At 38.5% G+C, this 23,765-nt stretch overlaps 1 protein-coding gene across 2 annotated transcripts; it reads right to left on the reverse strand.

Moving 5' to 3' along the window:
- Window positions 1-251: 251 nt before the first annotated feature.
- NPY5R (neuropeptide Y receptor Y5) lies at window positions 252-23,007 on the reverse strand. Of its 2 annotated transcripts, none has more exons than XM_021542284.3 (2): window positions 22,885-23,007; window positions 252-18,343 (listed from the first exon to the last, which is right to left on the reverse strand). In XM_021542284.3, the coding sequence occupies exon 2, from the start codon at window positions 18,332-18,334 to the stop codon at window positions 17,003-17,005; it is 1,332 nt and encodes a 443-aa protein (XP_021397959.2). In that variant the 5' UTR covers window positions 18,335-18,343; window positions 22,885-23,007; the 3' UTR covers window positions 252-17,002. The 2 variants fall into 2 exon arrangements, with proteins under 2 accessions (XP_021397959.2, XP_021397958.2); XM_021542283.3 differs by having other exon boundaries at window positions 22,955-22,990.
- Window positions 23,008-23,765: the final 758 nt, after the last annotated feature.

A 23,765-nucleotide genomic window follows, 5' to 3' on the forward strand; every position in this document is an offset into this window, starting at 1 on the left:
TTTGCTTTCTATACTTCACGTATAGTGAAAAATATAACCTTGACTCCCATAAATCTAGCTGGACTGTTATGCGTCACAATTATCAAAGTTCAAGCTGTAGCACAAGTCTGGCTTGAAACTTTGTCAGCTTTGAAGTTCATCACAAGCTTGTGAACAACACACCCATCTTGGAGTATCCACCATTCAATGGCTGAGTTGTATAGTCACTTAGCTGTACTCTTGTCCCCAAGAAATCCTGAAATACTTCATCATGCTGGACATCATAATTTTATTGTCTTTACTGGTAAATGAACAGAGGTAGAAGTCTTCAATTAATTATTTACACCACCAGTTTACAGCATGTTCAGAATAAAATTCAGAGCTCCTGAGAAAGAGAAGCATTTATTGTGAAATCTGCCTTGTGTGTCTGAATGTCTCCCAAACACAAATTTGTTGTGAAACATATTAATTGTATAACTCTTGGTGATTTTTCATGAAAACAACCAGATCTGGTAGTTTGACTCAGTGTTCCATGTCTACTTAGGTATATGAAGTGCACAATCTAGTCAAGTCACACTAATTATTAAATATTGGTTTTAAATAATGAATTGTGTGGGCAAGTGTAGACATACATAGATGAATTTCACTTTTTTTTTTTTCCCCCTGATTAGTAAGGCCAGTTACCTTGGCTGACCCTTTCCTCCTTTTACTGACCCTTCCCTCCTTTTACTATTACTATTACATTAGGAACTATTACTCCTAATGAGCTTCTGGAAGTAATTTAATTTCTATAGGCAGAGGAGGAAACCACATCAATTTGTCAGACTGTACATTTGGTATCACAAAAATGAGAAGAAAAGGAAGTTAATCTGATTTTTTTTCTTTTTTTTTTTTTTCTTTTTTTTTTTTCTTTTTTATTTCCCGGAGGTAATTGGAAGACATTCAAAATTACATGTGCCATACTGCAGAGTCAATTAGTTTATAGTGAAACAATGCCAGAGCAGGAAGATACAGTTTTATTGCATGACATCATGTGGAATCCAGGAGCTAAATTAACTTGCTATTCTTGTCTCTAATGTTTTTTTTTTTTTTTTTTTAAATTACAACACAGTAGAATTTGAGTGACTTAAAGAGGAGTGTTTCTTTGCTTTCTGCTGCTTCAGTGTTAAATTCTATGGCACGCATTTCACTTCTCTGTGCCTGAGAACATCATGGAATAGATCCTTCTAGAAGCTCTGCTTACGGCCATGGAAGACAGGGACGTGATTTGAGGCATCCAGCATGGCTTCACCAAAGGATTAATTCTCTTTGTCAGGCTTTCAACTTGATTCTGCTTTCACCTTCAGCTACTCCTAACTTAGCACTTGCTAAATAGGAATAATCAATACAGAGGACTCATGCTGAAGTGCGTGGACCTTACTGTTTGTTGTAAATGACATGTACATGCAGAATGTCTTGTGGACTTTGTGGCTTCGTGTGGCTCCTGGCTTTTGAAGAGTCACACAGGCCACAGGAAGTGTTCAGAGAGGCTTTTCTCTGCATTTAGCTCCCATCATCATAGTGATCATTAGATTTTGCATTTATATTACTGAAAAAGGTATTTATGCATACATTTTTCAAGAAGATGGTCAGGAGAAGCATTTTCTTATGTCATGAGAACCATGTTTCTTAGAAAACAGGGAGGTGACATCTCTGCGGGCAGAGCTGTTAGAAGGAGATAGACAAAAGCTTTTTTTAATAACAGAGGAATGCCCTTTCAAAATCCAGGCTAACTAACTTGAAAGGGAAGTTTTGCCCATTTGGCAGGGGAAGTTGGTCATATTTTGTTGCATCTGTTAAATAAAATCATGTTGAACTTATCAGCATAATTTCAGGAGTTTCTGCTGATAATAATGAGTATAAAAGTATTGCAGGTGTTTTACTCTAGATAGAAAAAAAGCATAACTTTATCAACTTAGAAAATAATTTCTCTGATGTTTAACACAATGTTATGCAAGTCCAATAATTGCCTAATAATTTCTTGGTTTTAAATATTTTGTCTTTCAAAAAACTATAGTACAAAAATAAGGATATTTGAGAAGGTGTTGGTGTTATCATCTTTGATAGATCACAATATTTTCATTTTCAGAGTTTACAAAAAAAGTCTATTCATAAATGTGACAATTTCTATCCAGAAAAGCTGTTTTGGTTTAGAAAAGTCTGATGTATTGAAAAGCAGTTTTCTACTTTGTCGGCATTTGCTGCTTTCACTATGAAATTTTTCTTTCCATTCATCTGACACTTCAAATAATAACCCATTTATCCACAGTTATTACCATCCACTATTGCAAAAGAAAAATTTAAGAAGAGTTACCTAAGGATAGGGCAAAAGTAGGCACTTTAAAAGAAAAGCTTTAATGCATGCTATGAGCCATATTTTACAGTTGCAATTTTTGTGAACTAATAACAAACATTGAACAATTAGAATATGACAACAATTCTTTTCAGAGGTGGTAGAGAGGAAGTCTGCAAGTCCATAATAAAGTGAATTCTTAAAATGAGTACTAGCCTAACTAGGAACATGAGAGGGGGTTAACGTTGCCATACCTAACCTGAATGGTCACAGAGGTGTGAAAAGGAGAGAGCAAGCTGGCTGGTTGGGCCAAGGCTGGTGCTGCAGCATACTGGTGAGTGCAAGGAGGCCGAAGAGTTTTGTGGTTTCCTTGTATCACCAAGGAATACCTATCACAATAAATTTTAAATGAAAAGGCATTTCCATGCCCACTATGACTTGCCTCATCTTGGTTCTTGATGCTCTGTTGCACAATTCAGTTAGACAGGTGCATTGCTAACCAGGTAGATGCATTTCACTGAGGGGAATGGGAAGACAAGCTGAAGCTTTCTCTAATGTTACTTGATACTTCTCACTGGGGTACTGAAATTGGAAGAATCAGTTTGAAATGCCTGTCCACTAAAAAGTGAAGGTCTTGGTATAAAGAAAAACATCATCTACTGCAAGAGGCTCACTCTGAAAAACTGTTTGTTTTTCTTCTGTGATGAAGCAATTTTTTTTTCTGTTTCTGTTTTTTTCTGTAATGAAGTAATTTTGTAGAAACATTGAGCTGTCTTGTCTCATACACACTTGATTGCTCTTGTGTGAACTTTCAAAACTATGTTTTAGCAGAATCTTTGATAAGGATTTTTTTTCCTATCCACTTCCATGTAGCTTTAAGTTATTTAAGATTTTTAGTGGTTAGTAACAGATCTAAAACTTCTTCAAAAATATCCAATATTCATGTTATCCCTATTTAAAAGTCTGGGTTACAGTCCCTAATACTTCCTAAATTAGAATTACTGGACATTAAACTTTAAATGTTTTATATTAGAAGGGCAATACCTCAATGTAATTCAGAAATAGATTGATAATAGAAATGAGAATTTTTTACAAATTCCTTTAGCCAGTTCTTGCATTGGCATCCAGTTATACTGCTTTCTACAAGAAAAAGATGCCCTTAATGATATATTTTTGTGCCTTATTTTTATTCTAGAACAAGAATTACTTCAGTGCATTAAATTTTAAATCCTTGGCCAGACCTTGTTAGACAGGTACCATGAGCAGCATAGCTGTTTATGACAATTGTTATCTTCAGTTAATTGGTTCAGGGGAATTGAACTGGTAAATGCACACAGAAATAATTCATTATCACCACTACAGTTTTTGTTTTGATAATTTGTCATTAGCTTTCATAAACATTGTATCAGAAACTATTAGACTTGGTGAGGGATTTTTGTAACATATGTTGTCTTAAAACTTCAGCTGTTTCAGGTGTAGTTTTGTAGTCATTTATAAATGGATCAGACCAGAGACTGGGTGGCTTAGAACCTCCAAGTGGCAGTCAGAGAATATTTTATTCATGCTTTTTTTTTAAACTAATTTACAACTGAGCCTGTGATCTCATTATTAAGTACTTTTATCACTTAGCAAGTGTAAAAAGGCTTTGTGTAAAAGTGCTTTTGTGTTGTCATTAAGTGATGCAGTTCACAAAGATTTTGACCTTTGCAATACTTTTGACAATAAACTTACAGATTAATTTTGCATTGTATTAATAGTGTCCCTTTACAGTCTGCAGTTTCTGTTTATGTAAGAGCCCATTTCTGTAGTTGTCATTCAAAGGGATAACTAGGGATTTCTACTAACTTTTCATCAACACTCTTTTTATGCAGTTCACCAATTTACCTTTTTCATTAGTAATGTATTTATTAACTAGACATCATCTTCTCTTCTGCTCTGTATAAATACAGATGATCAGCATGATCCATGTGACTGTAGATGAAAGTATACCATTCATTAAAGGACTACAAGGCACAATATTTGCCACACCTTAATTGATTAAAAATAATCATCTCATATAATCCTGTCTAGACTAGCACACCTCATTAGTTTACTGAATGAGATAGTTATGAGTTTACTGAATTAGAGAAGGAACTAAATCACTTTTTTCCTTTTTTTTTTTCCCTATTTGCTACCTAGGTGAGCTGGTGGTTCCACTGATTTACCCAAAATCATTTTACTAGATGAAATAAACTGGATTGGAACTAGGTTTCTTGGCTGTACTTAGAAATGGTACATTAGGTATCTGAGGAGTCATATCTTGTGTCTTCTCCTGTTATCCTCTATCACCTTCCATGCCTTGCTCTTGTGGTCTAGTGTGGGGACATGACAAGAAGCACCTGGAAGTGCTCCCAGGTATTTCTGCTTGGATGTAGTAGAGCAACGGAGAGAGAGAGGGACAAAACTTCTCCAGAGCCTCAAAAAAGTGGGAAAAAGGAAGTTAAGATGTGCACCCTGCTTTACCTGCTTGTGAAGCATGTGAGTCAGGAGTGTAAAAGCAGCTCCAAAAAAGCAAATGGCAGTCAGCAGAGCCCTCCTCTTTCTTCTCAGCTCCTGAATGGAGGTCAGTAAGAAACATCTTTGTTCTCTGAGGTTTTTCTATGGTTTCTTTTGCCCCTGATTACAGAGCTGTCTGCAGAGCATTTACTTCTGAAAACTTGCACTAACTTAGGTGTATTAATTTAGGATCCTCAGGGCTCCTATGATAATTTTGAAATTATTCAGTATTTTCATTTATCTGTCTGTTACTTTTTTGATACAGCAAGGCTGGTCAATGGCTGAGAGCAAGTTCTTAAGTTTGCTCAGTGATATAAGTTCTCAGACTGATCTTTTTAGCTTTGCACAATACATGTCCCAGTTTCCATTTTAGTGTACAAATGCTCAGAGGTGGTTTGCTTCATACAGCATTTCACTGCAGTTGTTCATTTCCAGATAAGCAATGAGCCCTCTACCCACTGGTGTCATTTGAGCTTAAAATTAATAAAACATAATGTCAAAGACTTAAATATATTTGTTTATTTAATGAAAATACTAGGGTAGGAAAAAAAAAAAGAAGAAAAAGGCAATGAAAAATGAAGCAAAAAGTCACCTTGAAGTCATTTCATACAAAAGTGTTTTCCTAGATGTCAGTTTGAATCTTCCAGTTGACACTTATGTCTTGTTGCTACACTGGATTCTACCTTATAGCTGAAGCTAGAAATAGCAAGGTTAATGTGCTTTGTTGCTGTAAAAAAAAAACAGAGGAGATGAGATCTTGTATTAGATCATATGAAATGGGAATCTAGGCTACATATTTATATAAAAGCATATATAAAAAGTCCTTTTTAATAAGGAGGCCTTACTGTATTTCAGCTCTTTGACCTCTACAAGAGATATCAGTGCTAGCTGTACTGGCAGTGTTTGTCTCTGAAATCATGGAAGGCTCTTTCACATAATAACTCACTGCTCATGTTTTCCTTCTTGCTGAGGAAAACAACTGTGTGCTAGCTAAAAAATAGAATTTCCCTTTTCAAGCAGAAAAATTTACATTGTGAAACACTTGTTTTTATAACTGCTTGAAAATTACCTATCATAAAAGTTATCCAGTGCATAATAGTTTCAGTGTATACAGTTTTTCTGACTCCCTACACTGACTACACACCACACCTTAACCAGCCACGTGCCAACATTAAGAGCAAAGTACATATATTAAACTCTTTGTTTTCTGAGCATTTATTTCACTAGCAGTTGCTACACAGCCAACCTCTGCCATCTCCATGCAAACTCTTCAGATAAGGCAACACAATTTATGCTAGTACCCAGAAAAACAGGCCCATAAACCTCTCTTGGTTGCTTTCAATCTGGATAAAGCTTGGCTTTCAGCTGAGATGACTTTGATGCAAATGATCAGTGAGTTCATTTTAGGCTGCCTTGGCCATCATTGCTCCCCAGAAAAAACACTTGGGAAACTGCTGTGTGGAGTTTTCTGCTCCCCAAGACAGGGGGGTGAGATCACAGCTCTAATGCTTCGTTCCCACAGCAATGGAAGAGTGTTTGTTGCCTCTGTATATTCTGAAGCTCAAAAGTCTCAAAGCTTCTAAGCTTTCTTTTGAGCATGTGTGCACTCTTATTGTGTTAATATTACTTAAACCACCTTTGCCTCTGAACTTACATGCTGCCTAGACAGTAAGCTGGACCCAAGCATGTCTGGTAGTTCCTTGACTTAGTCTGATTTGAACTTAAAGTTGTTGGAACTTAAAATTCTTCTGAGGCTTCAAAAGTCATGGAACAGAGAGACACAGCATCTTTAAAATTAATACAGTAAATCAGACTAAGATAAGCAGAAGTGCAAGTGAAAGAGGCAGTGTTTCAACCTAAATTGAGCACTTGCTACAGGGAAGGGGAGAGCACAGCAGGAGAATAAGCCAAATTCATGTTATAAATACAGGTATTAAGGAAAGTGCAAAATTTAATAACAGCAACTATAGATAGGGAAAGGATATTGTATCTAATATATGCTCCTCTCCTTTCTGAATAATGTGGGCAGACTGCCTCATACATGTTCTAGGAGTGAAGAGGAATGCCTAGAAAAAGATTCAGTTTTGGTAGAAGATTCAGTTTTGGTAGCATGTGCACCCAGCACAGGCTGTCTCTGGTTGGTTACACAGGAGAAAAGAAATGTGCTCCTGCCTAGCTAGAGCCTTCCTCTCCACTCCCATCTCAGAGGATCCCAGGGCTCCCTTTAGATGCCTCGGGGTTTTCAGCTCATTCATTCCCTGCCTGCAGAATGACTCTGTGCATACAACCTTCTCAATACCTATCACTAACAAAAAAACCTTTAAATAAGTTTTATTTAAAACATTCCAGATAGGCGTCAGCCTTAGCCATGCAAAATTTGTACTGGTGTGAAAGTATAGTTAAGGTAATATTTCTTTGCAGTTTTTTGAGGAGTATTTTCCTTGACTTTTTGCTTTACTTTTTAAGGTGGTATTTGGAAAATAAAGCTTTGTTTTGTGTCTTTTAACTTAAGAAAAATATTAATAAATAAAAAACCCTTAAGAGTACATTATAAGCACTATCTTCTTTTACAGCTGCAGTATCTGTCTCAGAATCTTTGGCTAGCAAGCAGCAGCTGGAGGGAGATAAATTTTGTTCACCAGGAGAGGGCTCTCACAGTCTTCTGTTATTACTGATCTTGGGAGCAGAAACACCAGAAGGTGAAGCTACAGAAAATATCATGCATGACCTGCTCAGATCAGGTTATGTCCACCAGTGTGCTATAGATACTATAAATGTTAATCTTAAATAAATAAATAAGGCCGATTACACTTAAGTGCATTTTTTTAACAAAAGATGAAAAATAAGGATGCTGTTGCAGCTTAGCTGTATTTCTTCCTTAGTAAGGCTGTTCTTAAACAGCACTAAAATACTACAGAATTCAACTTTCTGTATAGCACCACCAACATGCAGATTAACACTGCTATTGGCTTCGCCAAGGAAATCTCACAGATGTGTGAAGACTCTTCCTTTTGGGGTGCTTAGTGTGGATTAAACACTGTTATGAAAATAGAAGTTAATGTTTCAGTGAGGAAACAGGATTTTTTTCATATTGTTTACTACTTTTTTGACATCCTTCAAAAAACATTATGTATCATGAGGAATAAATTGATAAAGTGATACAAACATAGAATCAGCCTGGCTGTGAATCCCTTTGCTATATCTCTTATTTGTTAAAAATGAATATATAAAATCTTTATACAAATGCTATTGCATAAACAGAGTAACAGATGCTGTCTTTATTTCTGCTATAAATAATCAACAGCAAGGTTATTTGCATTTCTAGCAATAGGTAAATGAACTCTGCTTTTTAGTTCTTGTTTACCATTATAAATTATGGGTTTACTGTAAGCCTTATCTCATGAAATTCATGCAGGGAAAGAAGAAATCAGTTTGCTAGAGTGCTTGAAATAAGTATTATAACAAGATAAAATAAACCATTATCTATTTATTTTGTGTTCTTTACATGAAAGATGTCTCTAGTCTGGGTTGTTTGGGTATTTTCTGGGCTTTTTGTTTGCTTGGTTGGTTGGTTGGTTTTTGTTTTGTTTTGTTTTTTGGGGTGGGGGAGTTTGGTGTGCCTTGTTTTTGTTGGTCATTAAATTCTTAGTATAACTTTGTCTTTTGTCAATGTTCCTACTTAAGAACACAGTCTGGAAGTTGTATTTCAGAAAAAACAAGCACCAAAGTATGGAAAAAAAACCTTTACCTTTCAGGTATTTGAACAAGTGCCAATAAGTTGTAGTACTCCCATAGCTTTTAGGAATATCTTGATCTAATCAACCTCTCATTTTGACAGATGTAATTTTTTTTTTTCTGGTTCTGTTCTCTTGGATAATTTTCCTGGTAGTAATTCAATATAATCTTTAATCAGGATCAGACCTGATTGTTGTGCCATGTAATGGAATGTGCTGGATTTGGCTGGGGTAGAGTAAATTTTCTTCCCAGTCATTGATATGGGGCTGTGTTTTGGATTTGTGCTGGACAGAGTTGATGACATAGAGATGTTCCTGTTATTGCTGAGCAGGGGTTGCACAGAGCCAAGGCCATTTCTGCTTTTTTACAGCCTCACTGGAGAGGAGACTGGGGGTGCAATGTGAGGCTGGGAGGAGACACAGCCAGGACAGGTGACTCCAACTGACCAAAGAGATATTCCAGACCAAATGGCATCATGCTTAGTGTGTAAAGTGAGGGGAAGGAGGAAGGGGGAAATATTCTGAATGATGGTGCTTGTCTTCCCAAATCACTGACACACATGATGGGGCCCTGCTCTCCTGGGGATGGCTGAGCACCTGCCTGCCATGGGAAGCAGTGAATTCATTCCTTGTTTTGCTTTGCTTGTGCATGTGGCTTGTGTTTTCCCTATTTAAAGGTCTTCATCTCTGCCTGTGAGTTTTCTACCTTCTACCCTTCAGATTTTCTCCCCAGTTCCACTGGTATGGGAATGAGCAGCAGCTGTGTGGTACTTGGCTGCTGGCTGGAATTAAACCTCTACATGGTACAATAAAAATGGAGTGAATAGCTTAAAAGCAAAGGGTAGTTTGGTGCTGGAGCTGTGTTACAAGGTGAAGTTGCTTTGGTTAGAGCACATGTCAGGTATGTATGTATTATATATAAGACTCCAAGGACTTACAATAAGTTTATCTTAAAATTATCAAAACTGCATATGCAAATAACTACTTTTTATTATTATTATTTCCCCATGCAATTAGTAAGACCCTAGGATCCTGGATGTGTTGAAGTAATTATCTAGTCCTGCACAGACAGATTTCTTCATTCCACTTCATCTCTGTGAAGTGATTCCTTGTTCCCTCTCTAGGAGTCTCACACAGGTGTCTTCCACAACTTTCTGGAAGGTCTCCAATTTTAGACTATTTCAGATCAAGAGGAAAAACAAGTACCACAGAGTTTTCAGTCTCATTCACTGCTTTTTTCATCCATCTCTTCTGTGAAAGGAACAACATTTGAGGGCCCCTGCTGACTGCAGGTGTGATGATGTGTGAGGGGGAGATTGGTGTTACATGCTCCTGAGAGCTCCTGGGAACTAACTAATTTTTCTGACATAAAGGGCCTTGCAGCAGCTTTTCTGAGGAACTGAATCCCACAAAACCAGTAAGATACAAGCTGTGCCCTGAATAAGCTTCAGTCCCTGAATGGTCTTAAGGAGCAATCTCAAGTAGAGCATATTGCAATTTAGTTCTGCAGAAGGAATGTTGTTCTGAATTTCACCCGTTGTGATGTGCAGTGAGGATCAGATGAGGCTGTGCTATCTGAAATGTGTTCTCATACTCCAGGATATTAATTGAGAGAATGTATCATCGAGGCTTCAGACAATTACCTTTATGAGCTGTGCCTTGGAACTGATGGAGTCTTAAGAAATACATAATTGTTTCGCCTGGTTTTGGTCCCAGTAGTTACATAAAAATAAGTTTAATTTCCCTGCAGTAAACAACCTGCACTTTTCCCAGTTGTGCTAACATCCCAAAAAATTAAAGAAAAGAAAAAGGAAACAAAAACAAACACAAAACCAGCAGAAAGTAAAAATTAGCTTATATTCTGACCTCTTGTGCAGCTTCTTAATTCTTTGGCCAAGAGGTCAAAATCTTTATGAATGCTAAGTGAATCCAAATTTGGTGGAAAGCGTCATACATCCAAGGAAATTACTAGGAGTTAAAACAGAGTATGTTTACCACCTTGTTCAACATAAGAAAATCTGGATGAAAATCAGATGAAAATCTGGTAGAAAGAGGCCCTAAAATTACTTGTAGTAGGGATGATTTTGCCTCCTAGTTTATCTGTTTTTCTCTCAACAAAAAAACCCCAAAACCCAAATAGATTTATAGTTAAACTTATTGTTAACAGTCTTGTGGTCTGTCATAAAATGGGTTTTGCATCTTTGTGGTTCCAACTGAGTCTGAAGAGAGGAACAACTGCTTGAGTATCACAGTTATTCCTCTTGAGAAATCTTGCACCAAAGTATCTTTAAAATAATTTTGTTCCCAGAGACATTAATACATGTTTCCTGCTTGAAAAATGTCCCATTAATCTCCACGTGATACAGAAATTACCCTTTTCCTGCTGAGACAAAGGAAGTATTTGATGAACTGGATGTAAGAGCAGGGCCAACTTACTTTAGTCTCAAATGTCAAATCACTATTCTAATAACTTCCCAGAGGATTACTTTTAAGCCTTATTATTAAAAGGATCACCTTAATGTGACTACAAGGGTAAAATGAAGCATTCGTACTTGTTCAAATAAACTGAATTTGGATTGTAGCAATATTCTGTTTTATGATATTTCTTAAGATTAGCGTGTAATGAAGTAATTTAATAACTTTAAAAATTATTACAATATTTTCTCTTCAAAAGGAAACAAGATTAATAAAAGTCTGACTTGTATAGTTCTACTAGATTCATAACAATGGTGCCAGTTGTGATCTTAATTCATTGCTCAGCTCTTAAAAACACACTGTGACCACATTTTCCTGCCTGCAGTTATAGTCTTTCTGAGGAAATTGGGATTTAAGACTTTTTACCAAGGACAAGTTGTATCAGGCTTTTTTTTTTTCTTTTAACTGAGATGAAGTTTGATAAGGGGGCCAGGAAATCATGGTAACCTGGTAGAGCACATATTTCTAGTATCCCTGGGCTTGAGAGATTTAAAAATAGATGCTGTGGTAAGATTCACTGGCGCAAGTGTATGCTCTAGTATGATGACACAGATTGTCTTAATGGCACAGCATGATGCACTCTGAGTGATCTCAGCAAACCTGTCTTTATAAAATGGTTGGGAAGAAAATGCTTTTGTGTTAAAGGAAGATTTTGAGAGGGGTAATTTGGAAGGCATTTAAACCCATACTCACTTATTAGCTGTTGCTTCCTGAGACTCAAAAATTTACCATAGGCTTCTGGTCACCTGTGGTATTAGTAATGCTCGTAGCAGGTGCTTAAGAAAGGTCTGGCTTTGATGCATTCTGTCTCTGGCAGAATGTGGGTAAGTAGTGTAAATGTGGATCTGCTTTTAGTTCTCTTTATCTCTTTTGTTTCTCTTCCTGTGAAAAGTTACTTCAACTGAATATGAACATTAACAACAGATCTACCTACTCTCAGTGTAAGGGCAACCTTCAAGCAATATATCTTAGAAAAATGTGTATATATTTTTGGATCAAGAAAAAAGCAACTGCAGGAGTCTTCATTACATATTGCATGTAAAAGGCTCTAGGAAAAAAAGAATACAAGAGGTTTGTATTTAACTGTATATTAAAAACCCCTATGAAATAAAAGAACAAGAAACCACATATGGTCAAAAACAGTTCAAAAATACTTAATTGTCTTTGAAATAATGAGGCTTACAATTTCATACCATTATTCCAGTCACGTGGGGGAAAAAGGAAGCAACCTGTCTAGGACAAGCGTCCTGCCACTGCCCTAAGACAGTTCCAGGTTGTAATAATAATGTATTTTCTGGCAAAGACTTTTAAAGGCAAGTAATATAGACATAATTTAGCTTTCAACAAAATAAAATGGTAAATTCCTGGACTCAACAGTATTTCTGAAAGCTGTCTTTCTGGAGACCATGATGTTTAATACTGTTTGTCTTGTATGCTGCAGAAAGATATTGGGACTACTGTGAAAATCTATTGATATTTTTTTTCCCAGAAGTACAATAATAGCTGACAGACCCCTATGGATAACAGAAGGTTTTTTTAATTTGTTAATACTTTTGCACAGCAGAAGTGGATCCTATCTCAGCATGATTGGAAGTGAACACTTCTCTTTCTGACTACACTCCTCTTCTTGGTTCTTACACATCTGCAGATCAATGGGTTGTTTTTTCCCCTTTTTTCAGGTGTTCATATTTTAGAGAAGGAAATATGTGGTCATGAGAGCTTCCAGGCTCCAAGAACAGGACAACCGCTGCCAGTAATGTGGTTTTCCTGTCCCACTGACCTGCTGGGGTCAGAGCTCCCCTGCAAGGATTCTGTGCTGCCTGCTGAGGCAGCAGCTGCTCTGGACCCATGGCAGCCATGCACAGCTCTCCCTGTTGCCACGGCACTCTGGGGAACCACAGGGACCACAACCTCACTAAATTCACTGCAGTGTCAGCCCATGCAGACCTCCTCTCAGCCATGGTCACCACCCTGGCTGGCTCAGGAGTGACCTGGACATGCCAGGGCATCTGTTTCTTCTCCACTGAAAGAGAAGGGGCAAAGGTGAATTTTAATCTTTGGCATTTTCAAAAAGTCAACTCTGTAAATAATATTTTATAGAACTAGAAAAACTAATTTATGTTATGTGAGTCTTCCTAAGACTTTTAACATTCATCATACACAAAGACCAGCTGTCTGAAAGCCTTTTTTTTTTTTTTAATTAATAGAGAGGAATTACTCTACCATTACAATCCATTCTTTGAACTCCAATGGATATATGGCTCTGCAGCTGTTGTTTCCTGATTGCATTTAGTGGATGCTATCAAAACAAAACTTCTATCTTCCCATTTATTTAGATATTTTGTTACAGAAGGGGTAGACTTTAGATAACAAAAGGACTTGGTTATATGTGCTACTTGAAAAACTATTTTAATGTGCTTTGTTTTTTAGGAAGTGTGCATTATCTATATCTGTACCTGCACATACATCTGTCTACATGTAAGAATGATAAAATTTCATTGGATACTGTGGCAGATAACATTTTTTTCAACACATATTGGAAACAACACCACACTGCCAGTCACTGTTGGGTATGAAGCTGCATTTACTGCAGCTCAGACGAGGCCTAATAAAGAAACAGGGAAAAGAGCACAAGGAAAATATCCTTGTGTTTAGAATTCTTTTTTAAATGTTCAGGACTAGGAAAATGTTTAATGGATGGTTCAGTTGTTTCTTATCCCTTTCATAGAAGTCACTCCTTTGGGAATTACCTAATACCTGATTTCACTTGCTACTGCTCCTTTCTGATTCATATGTATTCCTTGCTGCTACTGGGATCAAGCTACACTGGCTGTTGAAGAAAAGTGGAAGGTAGAAAAGTTGTTTTGTTTTTATTTAACATTTCAGAGGAAAGACAGGGATATTTTGGAAATTTCCAAATGGAATGCTAATTATGGCTTTATAAATAAAGAAAATACCCATTCTCCCACTATTGCTTTAAAACAAGATGACAGATTTATATGGCACAGGACTAAAGAAGTTCAATAGCTGTCTTAATTTAATTCTCTATTGCCAAATTACAATTTGTGGTGCTTTGATCAGTGTAAAGAGTAGGGAGCACAGTTATTGACTTCATCCAGGCAAATAGATATAAATATAAAATCTGCAGTGTACACTAATCTTTGTGCAACTCAGAAACTGGAGGAAGGCCTTGTTACAGTCCTAGCATGGTTCTCTTTGCCATACAGAGTAGAATTTGCTATGGGAAGAATAATTACTAAATTACTAAAACATTTAATTTATGTATAAATAACAATTGGCAATGTAGGAGTTAAATATAATTGAAATTCTGAGAGAATGGAAGGAATAGAAAATAAACAGCAAGTAAGAAGGAAGATAACAGTAAATTGAAAAAAAAATAAGTCAGAAGGAATATTTCTAGCTGAAGCAATGTGACTGCTTTCTTATCCTTTTATACTATCTGGCTATATCACATGGTATAAATAACATTATATATTACAATGATGCAAAAATTTGTGGACAAAAAGAAGGCAAAAGCTACAGTTACTTCTGTAGGATTATATAATTGTGTTCTGACTATAGATATAGTTAACTTTTCCCTAAGTTTATATAATAAGATTAGTCATAAATATTTTTAAAGTATTTAAAATATTTAAAAAAGCTATTTTAATATCTATTGTTCCAGCAGTATCTATTCTGACCATTTTTACTCTAGTAAGTGACATATTATAGGACTTTAGAAGATAGTAATCTGCAAAATGCAGTAGTCAATGTCCAGGAAGAAACTATTAAAGTATATCACTACTGAAAGCAAAGAACAATGGGTTACTGAGAACTAGATATTAGAAAAATTCTTTAAGGAGAGAAACTATTACCCACTGACATATAATAAACTCCTTAGCAGATAATGGCTTGGGGAGGAAGCCTCTCAGAATTTTAACACAATGATAAAAAATAAGTTGATGATTCTTCAAAACAAAAGAACTGTTTTCACTTGAAAGACTATCTGGAAAGGATGTTTCTTGAGGGAAAAAAAGTGCACAATGACTGTTTCCAACCACTCATTTATAAAAATGATAACTTTTGTAGAAGCTATATACAAAAGCCTATTGGATAAAAAAATCTTAGTGGAGAAAAGAAAATAAGCATCAGCCATACCTGGGGAGAGGTGTTACAGCTTAAAACTTAAAGTTTTTGCTTAAAAGCAAAACTTTTATATTTACTGAATCCTGAGGGCAGAATTGGATTATTAAATTAGTCTGAGGCAGGTAAGTATATATATATATATATATATGTATATATATATATATATATATATACACTTTGCATTTGTGCTATGAAATATATGACATAGGGAAGATACCTGTGATTTAAATTTGAAAGGAAAAGTACCGTTCTGGTTAAAAAGGAGAGAGGAGAGATGCAGAAAATGTGTGTGTGTATTTGTGTGTTTGCACACATGTTTACACACATAGAATGACAGAATGGGTCAGGTTGGAAGGGACCACAGTGTGTCACATCTGATCCAGCCTATCTCAGTTGTCTCTTTTTAAGGCTGAACAGGCCCAGCCACCTCAGCCTGTTCTCGTAAGAGAGATGCTCCAGTCTGATCATCATTTTTGTTGTGCTCCACTGGATCCATTCCACACACTCCGTATCTCTCTTGTCCTCAGGAGCCCAGAACTGGACACAGCACTCCGGATGTGGCCTCACCAGAGCTGAGCAGAGGGGCAGGAAGACCTCCCTTGACCACCTGGAATGTTCTTCCTAATGCACTCCAGGATGCTGTTGGCCTCTTGGCCACAAGGACACTGCTGGCTCGTGGACAGCTGGGTGTCCACCAGGACCCCCAGGCCCTTCTCTGCAGAGCTGCTTTCAGCAGGTCACCCCAGCCTGTCCTAGTGCAGGGACAGGTTATTCCTCCCCAGGGGCAGGACCCCACACTTGCCTTTGTTCAATTGAAAATTAATCTGCTCTGCTTCTCCCTCCGCATCTGTCAAGGCACACATGCAGATGTGTATTTGAAAGCTGTTATACCTTTCCAAAGCAAGCGGATGAGTTAAAATGAAGTGCAGTAAGCTTTTGCATTTTGGTAAAGGAAGAGAAAATTCCTGATGTCTTTCCATTTTCTTTTTCTTTCCGCTATCATTTGCTTAGATAACGAAGGCTTACTCTGGTCAAAAATGTATGGTATGTTCAGGGGTGTCATAAAGAGAATAAAGACATAACTATAGACAAATTCAGGCTGGATGAAAATTACATAAAATGACAAACCAGAGTGAAAATTGGCTGAGGAAATCAGAGATAGGTTGTATTGGATAAATAAAGTGAGATGGAAAGAATCAAGGCAAGAACAACGACCCTCCAACCTGTTCCAGGGAACCTAGGAATAAGGCAACCTAGGAATAAGCAGCAAACCATCTTGCAAAGATATTGCAAACTATGAGTCAAAGAGCTAAGGAAAAATATTTTCCTAATAACATCCAGAAAGAGAGATTTAATTATATTCAAAACAGTCAAAGTTGGCACTGAAATAATCTCAACAATAATTATTTAGTAAATGATATGTATTTTATTATAGTTTTATGACAGTTAATACTGATATATCTAAGTAGTCTGTCTCACATTTATTACTCATTATATATTCTGTATAATTTCAAAGTACAGGTTGCCAACAATTTGGGTAATGAAAATGGTATTCTGGTTTTGTATACTGGGCATGATTTCCTACATGTAACAGATAAAAGAATATTATAATATATGCATATATTTCTGCCCAATGCAAGAAATACATGCAGCCATAGAACTTTCCATCCACAAAAAAATGCTGCTAATCACAAACAAGTCACATAAACTAAACTAAACTAATTTACCTTTTACAGCTACACACGCCACTAGGCTTGAAAACCATATTTGTTTGTTTTACTTTATCTTGGGGCACATAAAATCATGGTATTTGGCAGCATGGAATAAGGGACATTAAATCAGCTTTTATGCTGTTGTTAAGAAACCCATAGAGGATGGGATTCAAGCAGCAGGACATCATACCCAACAAATGGCATATGCAATATACTAATTTAAAGTGCCTGTTGGAAATAAGAGTAGCATTAAAATCTGTGACAATGTGGAAAAGGTGAAGAGGCATCCAGCTGAAGCCAAAAACTAGTATTAGCACTGTCAGTCTGCAAAAAACCCTCCTCGATCTTGTCTTAATTCTGATGATGGACTGGGATACTGTAATCATGTTCTGGATCTCTGTATTTTCTTCTGGTTTCATTTCAAAACAGATAGGGATCCCAGGGATGAATTTACTGGAGGAAAAGAGCTGGCTTTTTTCTGTGTCAGAGGTTTCTGGGAGATCTCTGGAATGAGTATCCTGATGATGCCTTGAAATAGCTGGCATCACACTTGACGTCTTTCTACTGTATCTTCTGTGATGCCTTCTGCCAAAGGCACAGCTCCACCTGGAATATCTGGAGGGTTGAACCTGTGTGCCAGTGTTCTTAGAGGGATGAAGAGTTAGGTTTATCATCTCCTTTTCTTCAAACTTGTTTTCCTTGTTTGACAGCCTAGCACCTATGCTCCTGCAGACACTGGTGTGACTGGCGGTCAGGCACGCCAGCGGCAGGATGTACTGCATGAACAGCAAGGCTATCGTGAAGGCGATCCTGTAGGAATCAGAAGGCCATGACTCAATGCACAGCAGCCTGTTCTCCAGTCCCTCTAAATTCAGAGTTTTGCTGAGGTCCACAGTTTTATGGAAAACTGGCAGAGGGGAGCAAATTGTGAAGCCAAAGGCCCAAATGATAACTATTAAGAAATAGCCTTGTTTTGCTGTGAGATTGCTGGAGAGGGGATACTTTATCATACGGTACCTGACTGCAGCAATAGATATTAACATCAAAGTTGAAACTAGGACTGAGGCACACTGGAGGAAGGGCATTACATGGCACATGACACTGCCAAACATCCATTGGTCAAGCAGGACGGATGTCAGCGTGAAAGGTGAACAAAACAGCACAACCAAGATGTCAGAAAAGGCCAAGTTTCCAATGAGAATGTTTATTACTGTCTTCTGCTTGCCCTTTAATAGGGCCATTAGTATAAGCAGATTTCCCACAAAGCCAGCCAGACTTATAAGTGTGTACAGCCCAATAAGAAAGTACTGCATGTCATCAACACTACTCTTATAGTCTTCCCAGGCAGAAAAATTCTTTGTTGCAGCAGAGGTGTTCTTGGTATGTGTGCTGTTGTTATGGTCTTTGAATCCTAAATCCATTTTACAGTCCTGCTTAGAACAAGAAAGGCATTAATTAGCATCTGAAGAAATTATGATATTGCTGTTAATCAGAATGTAAAAATGCATAAATTTACCTTGTATTACCTCAATGCAAATAAATTACTATTGATGTTAGTTCTACTGTGAGGCAGATCCTGCATAACTTCAGGTCAACATGAATTAGCTAAGTAGGCTTTATCATTTGGTGTTCAGCACTCTTAGGCCTCCTACCTAGATGCTCACGTGGGAGAACAGCAAGTTACAGGTCTGCATTATGATGCTGCCTTTTAACTGTATTTTGCAGCAGAACATATTAGCAGGCTTTCCATGAGGGAACAGTTAGCTACAAAAGCAATACACCTCGAGTCGGTGAGATTACTCATGTGAATAACAGCCCATTGATATGACTAAGGAAATTACAGTCACCATCTGGGCAGATGGATAATCATTACATCATTGCAAATTATAAAGAAGGCACCTGAAAATGCTAACAACTGCAGTAGTATTTCTTATCTTGCTAGTAGACAACTAACACAAAATAGGTGAGAGCTTTCAAAAAAGATCAGGAAATCCACTGTCAGTATCCAATAAGGAATTCTTCATGTGTGTATAGAAAACATCTCATACTAAGTGCTGAATATAGTTTAACTGCTCAAGCAGAAAGGAAAACTAAAAAATACGTAAAGTAATTGCATGTAATATAGAGAGGACAGTGTTAACTGGAAGCAAACTCTACACAGCCATTTGAAAATTCAGTGAACTGCTACTTATTCAGCACAGAATCATCTAGTGTTAAACCTAGCTCAGCACAAAGTTATTCTGCCTACTGAATCTTCATATATTAGTCTTCATTTTAGAACAAACAGACAGTTCAGTTCAAACCTCCATTTATCTTAAGCACTTGCATGTACTAGAGTTTCAAAGTCAAAATTCTCCAGAGTGCCAATGCCCTGTGCAAAAATGCTTAATGTTTAGAAATCTTACATAAGAGAAAACAAAAAAGATCTACAAACCCAAAGCTTATGTAAATAGAGCAGAAGGCTGTATCTGTCACCTAAAAAAGACAGGGCTCTTCAAGACTGTAGCAATCTTCAGTGAGCTGTAACATGCTGACATTTTCAAAGTGCAATTATTTGGTTGCTTTCACACATGCAGATGTGCATCTTCCTTCATACGTGTGTTCCTATTGTTACGGTTTGAGCCAAAGGGAAGCTCAAACTATAAAACAACCTGAGAATGTTCACTAACTCTATTGTGATGTGAAGGTCCTCCAAGTAAGAGTAGAAATATATATATATATATATATATATATATATATATATATATATATATATATATATATATATATATAACAGCTAAAACAGAATTAAGAACTGAATACATGAAATTACATAACATGAATATTATAATTGTGTGCATATGAGCAGAGAGGCATTAATGCATATTATTTCTCTTCAGTTTCTTCTATTCTTTAATGAAATGGTGGAAAACCATATAATAGACAAGCAGTGCTATCTGAGACTATATTTGCCTCTAGATTAAGTTTAAAGGAGCAGACTAGAGACCTATACGTGATCTAATCTCTCTGTTTCTATATTGATACAATCAGAAGTTTTCATTTTGATAGGCTTCTATTTATGCAACTCTTAGCTCATGAAGTAAATAGACTTCTACTTATTTTTTGGAGCTAATTCCTGAGTTTTTAGTAACCAACTGAAAATGGTATAAGTCAACACAGTGACTTCCCAAATTTGATGAAATTTCTTTCTATTTCCTAAATGTAACACTACATAACTTTTTCTGCATAACCTTTGCCCTGGATAAGGTAATATAATGCTAAGAATAAGACCAAGGAGCAAAATTTTATGTAGTGTTATGTTGTAACATATGTAATAAATTAATGTTTACTACATTTTTCTTGAAGGTTTAAGTGTAAGATTATTGCCAGGTTCTGTGGATTTCTACACTTCCACATAAAGCTCTTGCAATATGGATTTAGCAGAAGGGTTCATTGTGTTTTTAATACAAATTGTGTCTTTAAAAACAAAAAGCAAATGTGCTCATTTCCTGAAGCAGACATATTTGTTGAGATGCATCAGTACTGAAGAAGTTTAGCAGGAATGCCTCTGAAGCCTAGCATGGGCTTGCCAGCTCCATTCCTTCTGTGCTATAGCTGCCTTCTGACTCAGGTGAGAGATGAGCTCTTCCCTACCACATGTCCTAATTTCTATGAGGAAGGAGCACTGGAAGAAGTCATACCATGATCTCTTCAGACCCTGGGTGAACACCCAGGGCACCAATAAAGTCTGTGGAGCACAGAAACCCCTTCTGCACCATCTTCCTATAGTTTCAGAGTGACAGCAAGACAGAGAGGGAAGGAATAACATTTTAATCTGCTGGTTTCAACAGACAACTGCTGTGCTGACACAAGCTCCCTTTGCAAAATGCACAAAGAGAATTTTATTTTCATTTTGGATGTGTAAAAAGAAAGCAGGCTTTCCCCCCTAATTTCACAACATGCCAGGTAGATCTCTTGTTCTCTGAGCATTTTCTCCTGCTCAAAAAGAAATCGGTTGCTGTCAGTCTGAGTGTCAGCAGCTGTAATGATACAAACAGAAGTTTTTTTCCCATATTATTGATCCCTAGTCCCCAAACTCATTTTAGCCTGCCACTGATTTCACAGGGTTCTGTGCTTTCATTGGCATTTATGTTCCTGCTTTGTTTTAACAGCTGCTTCTATTCTCAGAGATTTGCTCACCCTCGCTCATATTAGTTGGTCAATCCTGGTGCAGCACATGGCTGTAACTTTCAGGAAAATGGAAATTCCTGAAAATCCCATTGTGGGAAACAGAATTAGATAACAGCCTCTTTTCAAAACATTGATCTCATATTTGAAGTGTATTTCTAAACTAAATGCATGATAGTGCCAAGGTGGTCTTGCACCTCTTCTTAAAACTCAGATTTACTTAATCTGAAGGTACCTGCTGGAGGTTTTCTAGCTGTCATCTCTAAACGTTGGATCACTTTCACCTCCTGCATTTATCAGTGAAGCAAACGAGGTCCCCGTTCTGTAATGCTGGCCTGCACAATGCACATTCCTGACTGTGCTCGGCTACACCTGTGGGAGCTCATACCCATGAGCTCCGTGTGGGCTTGCCTAGGTCTCCTCTAGTTTCAGTGGAATGCTCGAGGCAGGAGGCTAGGCTGCACAAGGCAGTAGAGATTGTAGTTTTGTGGCAGGATCCAAGGAAATTTTCAAGAACACCAAAGTTAGGCAGGCAACCATCATCCTCTAAAGGTAATTGTTTTTTTTCCAGAAATGTTCCTTCAATTAGATGAGATACTTATATTAAGGTTTATTCATGGATAAGAGCTAATATTCCACAATATTAATACCTATTAAGTTATTTCTGACTGGCTGGTCCTTGTACAGTCCAGTCAATTTAATCCCTGCAACAGGGCAATTAACCTTTATAGCTGTGAACAATTTAAAAGTCTTAGATGACTTTTCTCTATGCTAAAAGAAGAAGAAGAAAAAAAAACCAGCCAAAAAAACCCCACAAAAAATCCCAAAAAACAACCCCCCCCCCCCCCCCCCGCCCCAACCCCTGGTGAAAACATACAGGGAGGAAGAAGCACATTGTGTAAAATTGTAAGAAGTACAATCTTTCTAATCTTTCTGCCCGCATAATAGTGGAGAAATATGAAGACTGCACAAAAAAAGTCAGAGAAGGTTTTTAAGCATCTACACAGAGGTAAATACTTAATACGAGTGGTTGTTACTGCACGACCACCAAAGCTTTAGGAAAGCACTGAGCTGTGTTGTTACAGCCTGAGAAATAATGCCCTGACATCAATACAGACGGAGATAACATCTGAGACAAAATCTGAAACCACTGGAGTGTTGCATTCACTACACAAGCTAAGGATAAAAAGCTGCTGATTCTCATGTCCTTGTTCATAATGTGCAACAGCAAAAACTAGCCTGAGAACCTGGAAGAATCCAACAGATTGAATTACTTCAGAAGTAAAAAAAAAATAATTTTTGTACTTATTAATGGTATGCCTATTTCTCTGAATCACCAAAAGAACTGCAACATTATCTCAGAAAACAAGTATACAACTTCCGAAATTATGCCAAAGCCAACTAATAAGATTGTATGTCCAGCTCCAAGGAAATGCTATGGGACATAATGGGCTATTCGCTGGCCAGAAGAGAAAACTTGAAGCGCCTGGCTACATTTTTTTTCCAGGGAACACAGCAACTCCTGGCTCGCAACGGCACCAAACCACCCCAAAACGGGAACGACTGTTATTTTTGCCCTTCCGTGCCTCCCTTGGGAAGCACTCTGCGCCGCTCCGCGTCCGAAACCCCGCGCCCGTTCTCAGCCCGAGCCCCGGGCGCCCCGCGGCCGCCGCGACACCGCCACCCCAAGGGCTGATGCGCTCCCCCATCCCCGCGCTTGGGGCCAGGGCGGGGCCCCGCGCAAACTTGCGCGGCCGCCCCGCGGGGAGGGGAGCTGAGCTGGGGCGAGCTGAGCAGAACCGACCTGAGCTGAGCTGAGCCGAGCCGAGCCGAGCCGAGCCCGCCGCGGCGGCTCCGCGCCCGCCCCGCGTTACCTGCGCGCTGTCCCGCTGCGGGCGCCCCGCGGCGAGGAGGGGCCGCGGGGGCGGCGCGGGCGCGGCCAGGCGGCGGCTCCGCTCCGCACTCACGGCTCCGGCACGGAGGAAGCGGAGGGGGGCGCGCAGCCCCCGGCGCTGGCGGCGCATCTGCTGCGGTGCCGCGGCGCCCCGGGGCTCGCCGGCGGCCGAGGGCCGGGCCCCGGCACCGGCGGTGCCGCCGCTCGGCTGAGCGGGCTGGGGCTGGGGCTGGGGCTGCAGCGCGGGCGCATTTCGGGAGGCCGCTCCAGGCAGCCCTGGATGGAGCCCGGTATTTCAGCGCTGCGCGGTGTGACAATCAGAGTTTCCATGGAAATACAGCGAGACGGTAAATGCACCCCGCGCTCGCCGGTGCTTTGGGGATGCTCTCAGTGTCTCAGCCGGCACACAGGGCGCGGCGTTTTGCAAAGGTGAAACGCGCTGCGAGTCTCGGGACATAGCGAGGTGCGAGCACAGACAGGCAATTACAGAACGCTCCCCTTGCTTCGGCTGGAGCAGAGCTCCGCAGGTTTTTATCCCTGCTGCTCAAATACCCTTTAATTTTATTTTGGAACAGGTGGAAGGTGATGGTTTTCCCCCCAAACAGTTTTCCTCGCTGAGCTGAGTTCAATTCTTACAGAGCAAAATATCTGAAGGGTGGTTTTAATTTTATCTGAACAATCAGTGAGAAAGCAGGGCATTTTCTTATGTGAGCAATATTTAAAGCCTAGAAATTGTTGGGTATGTCACAGTACAAAGCATGAAAAGATGAACTCTGCTACTCTTACCAGCT

This window comes from Lonchura striata, chromosome 4 (assembly GCF_050655825.1).
Source record: "Lonchura striata isolate lonStrDom1 chromosome 4, ASM5065582v1, whole genome shotgun sequence".
Taxonomy (NCBI): domain Eukaryota; kingdom Metazoa; phylum Chordata; class Aves; order Passeriformes; family Estrildidae; genus Lonchura; species Lonchura striata.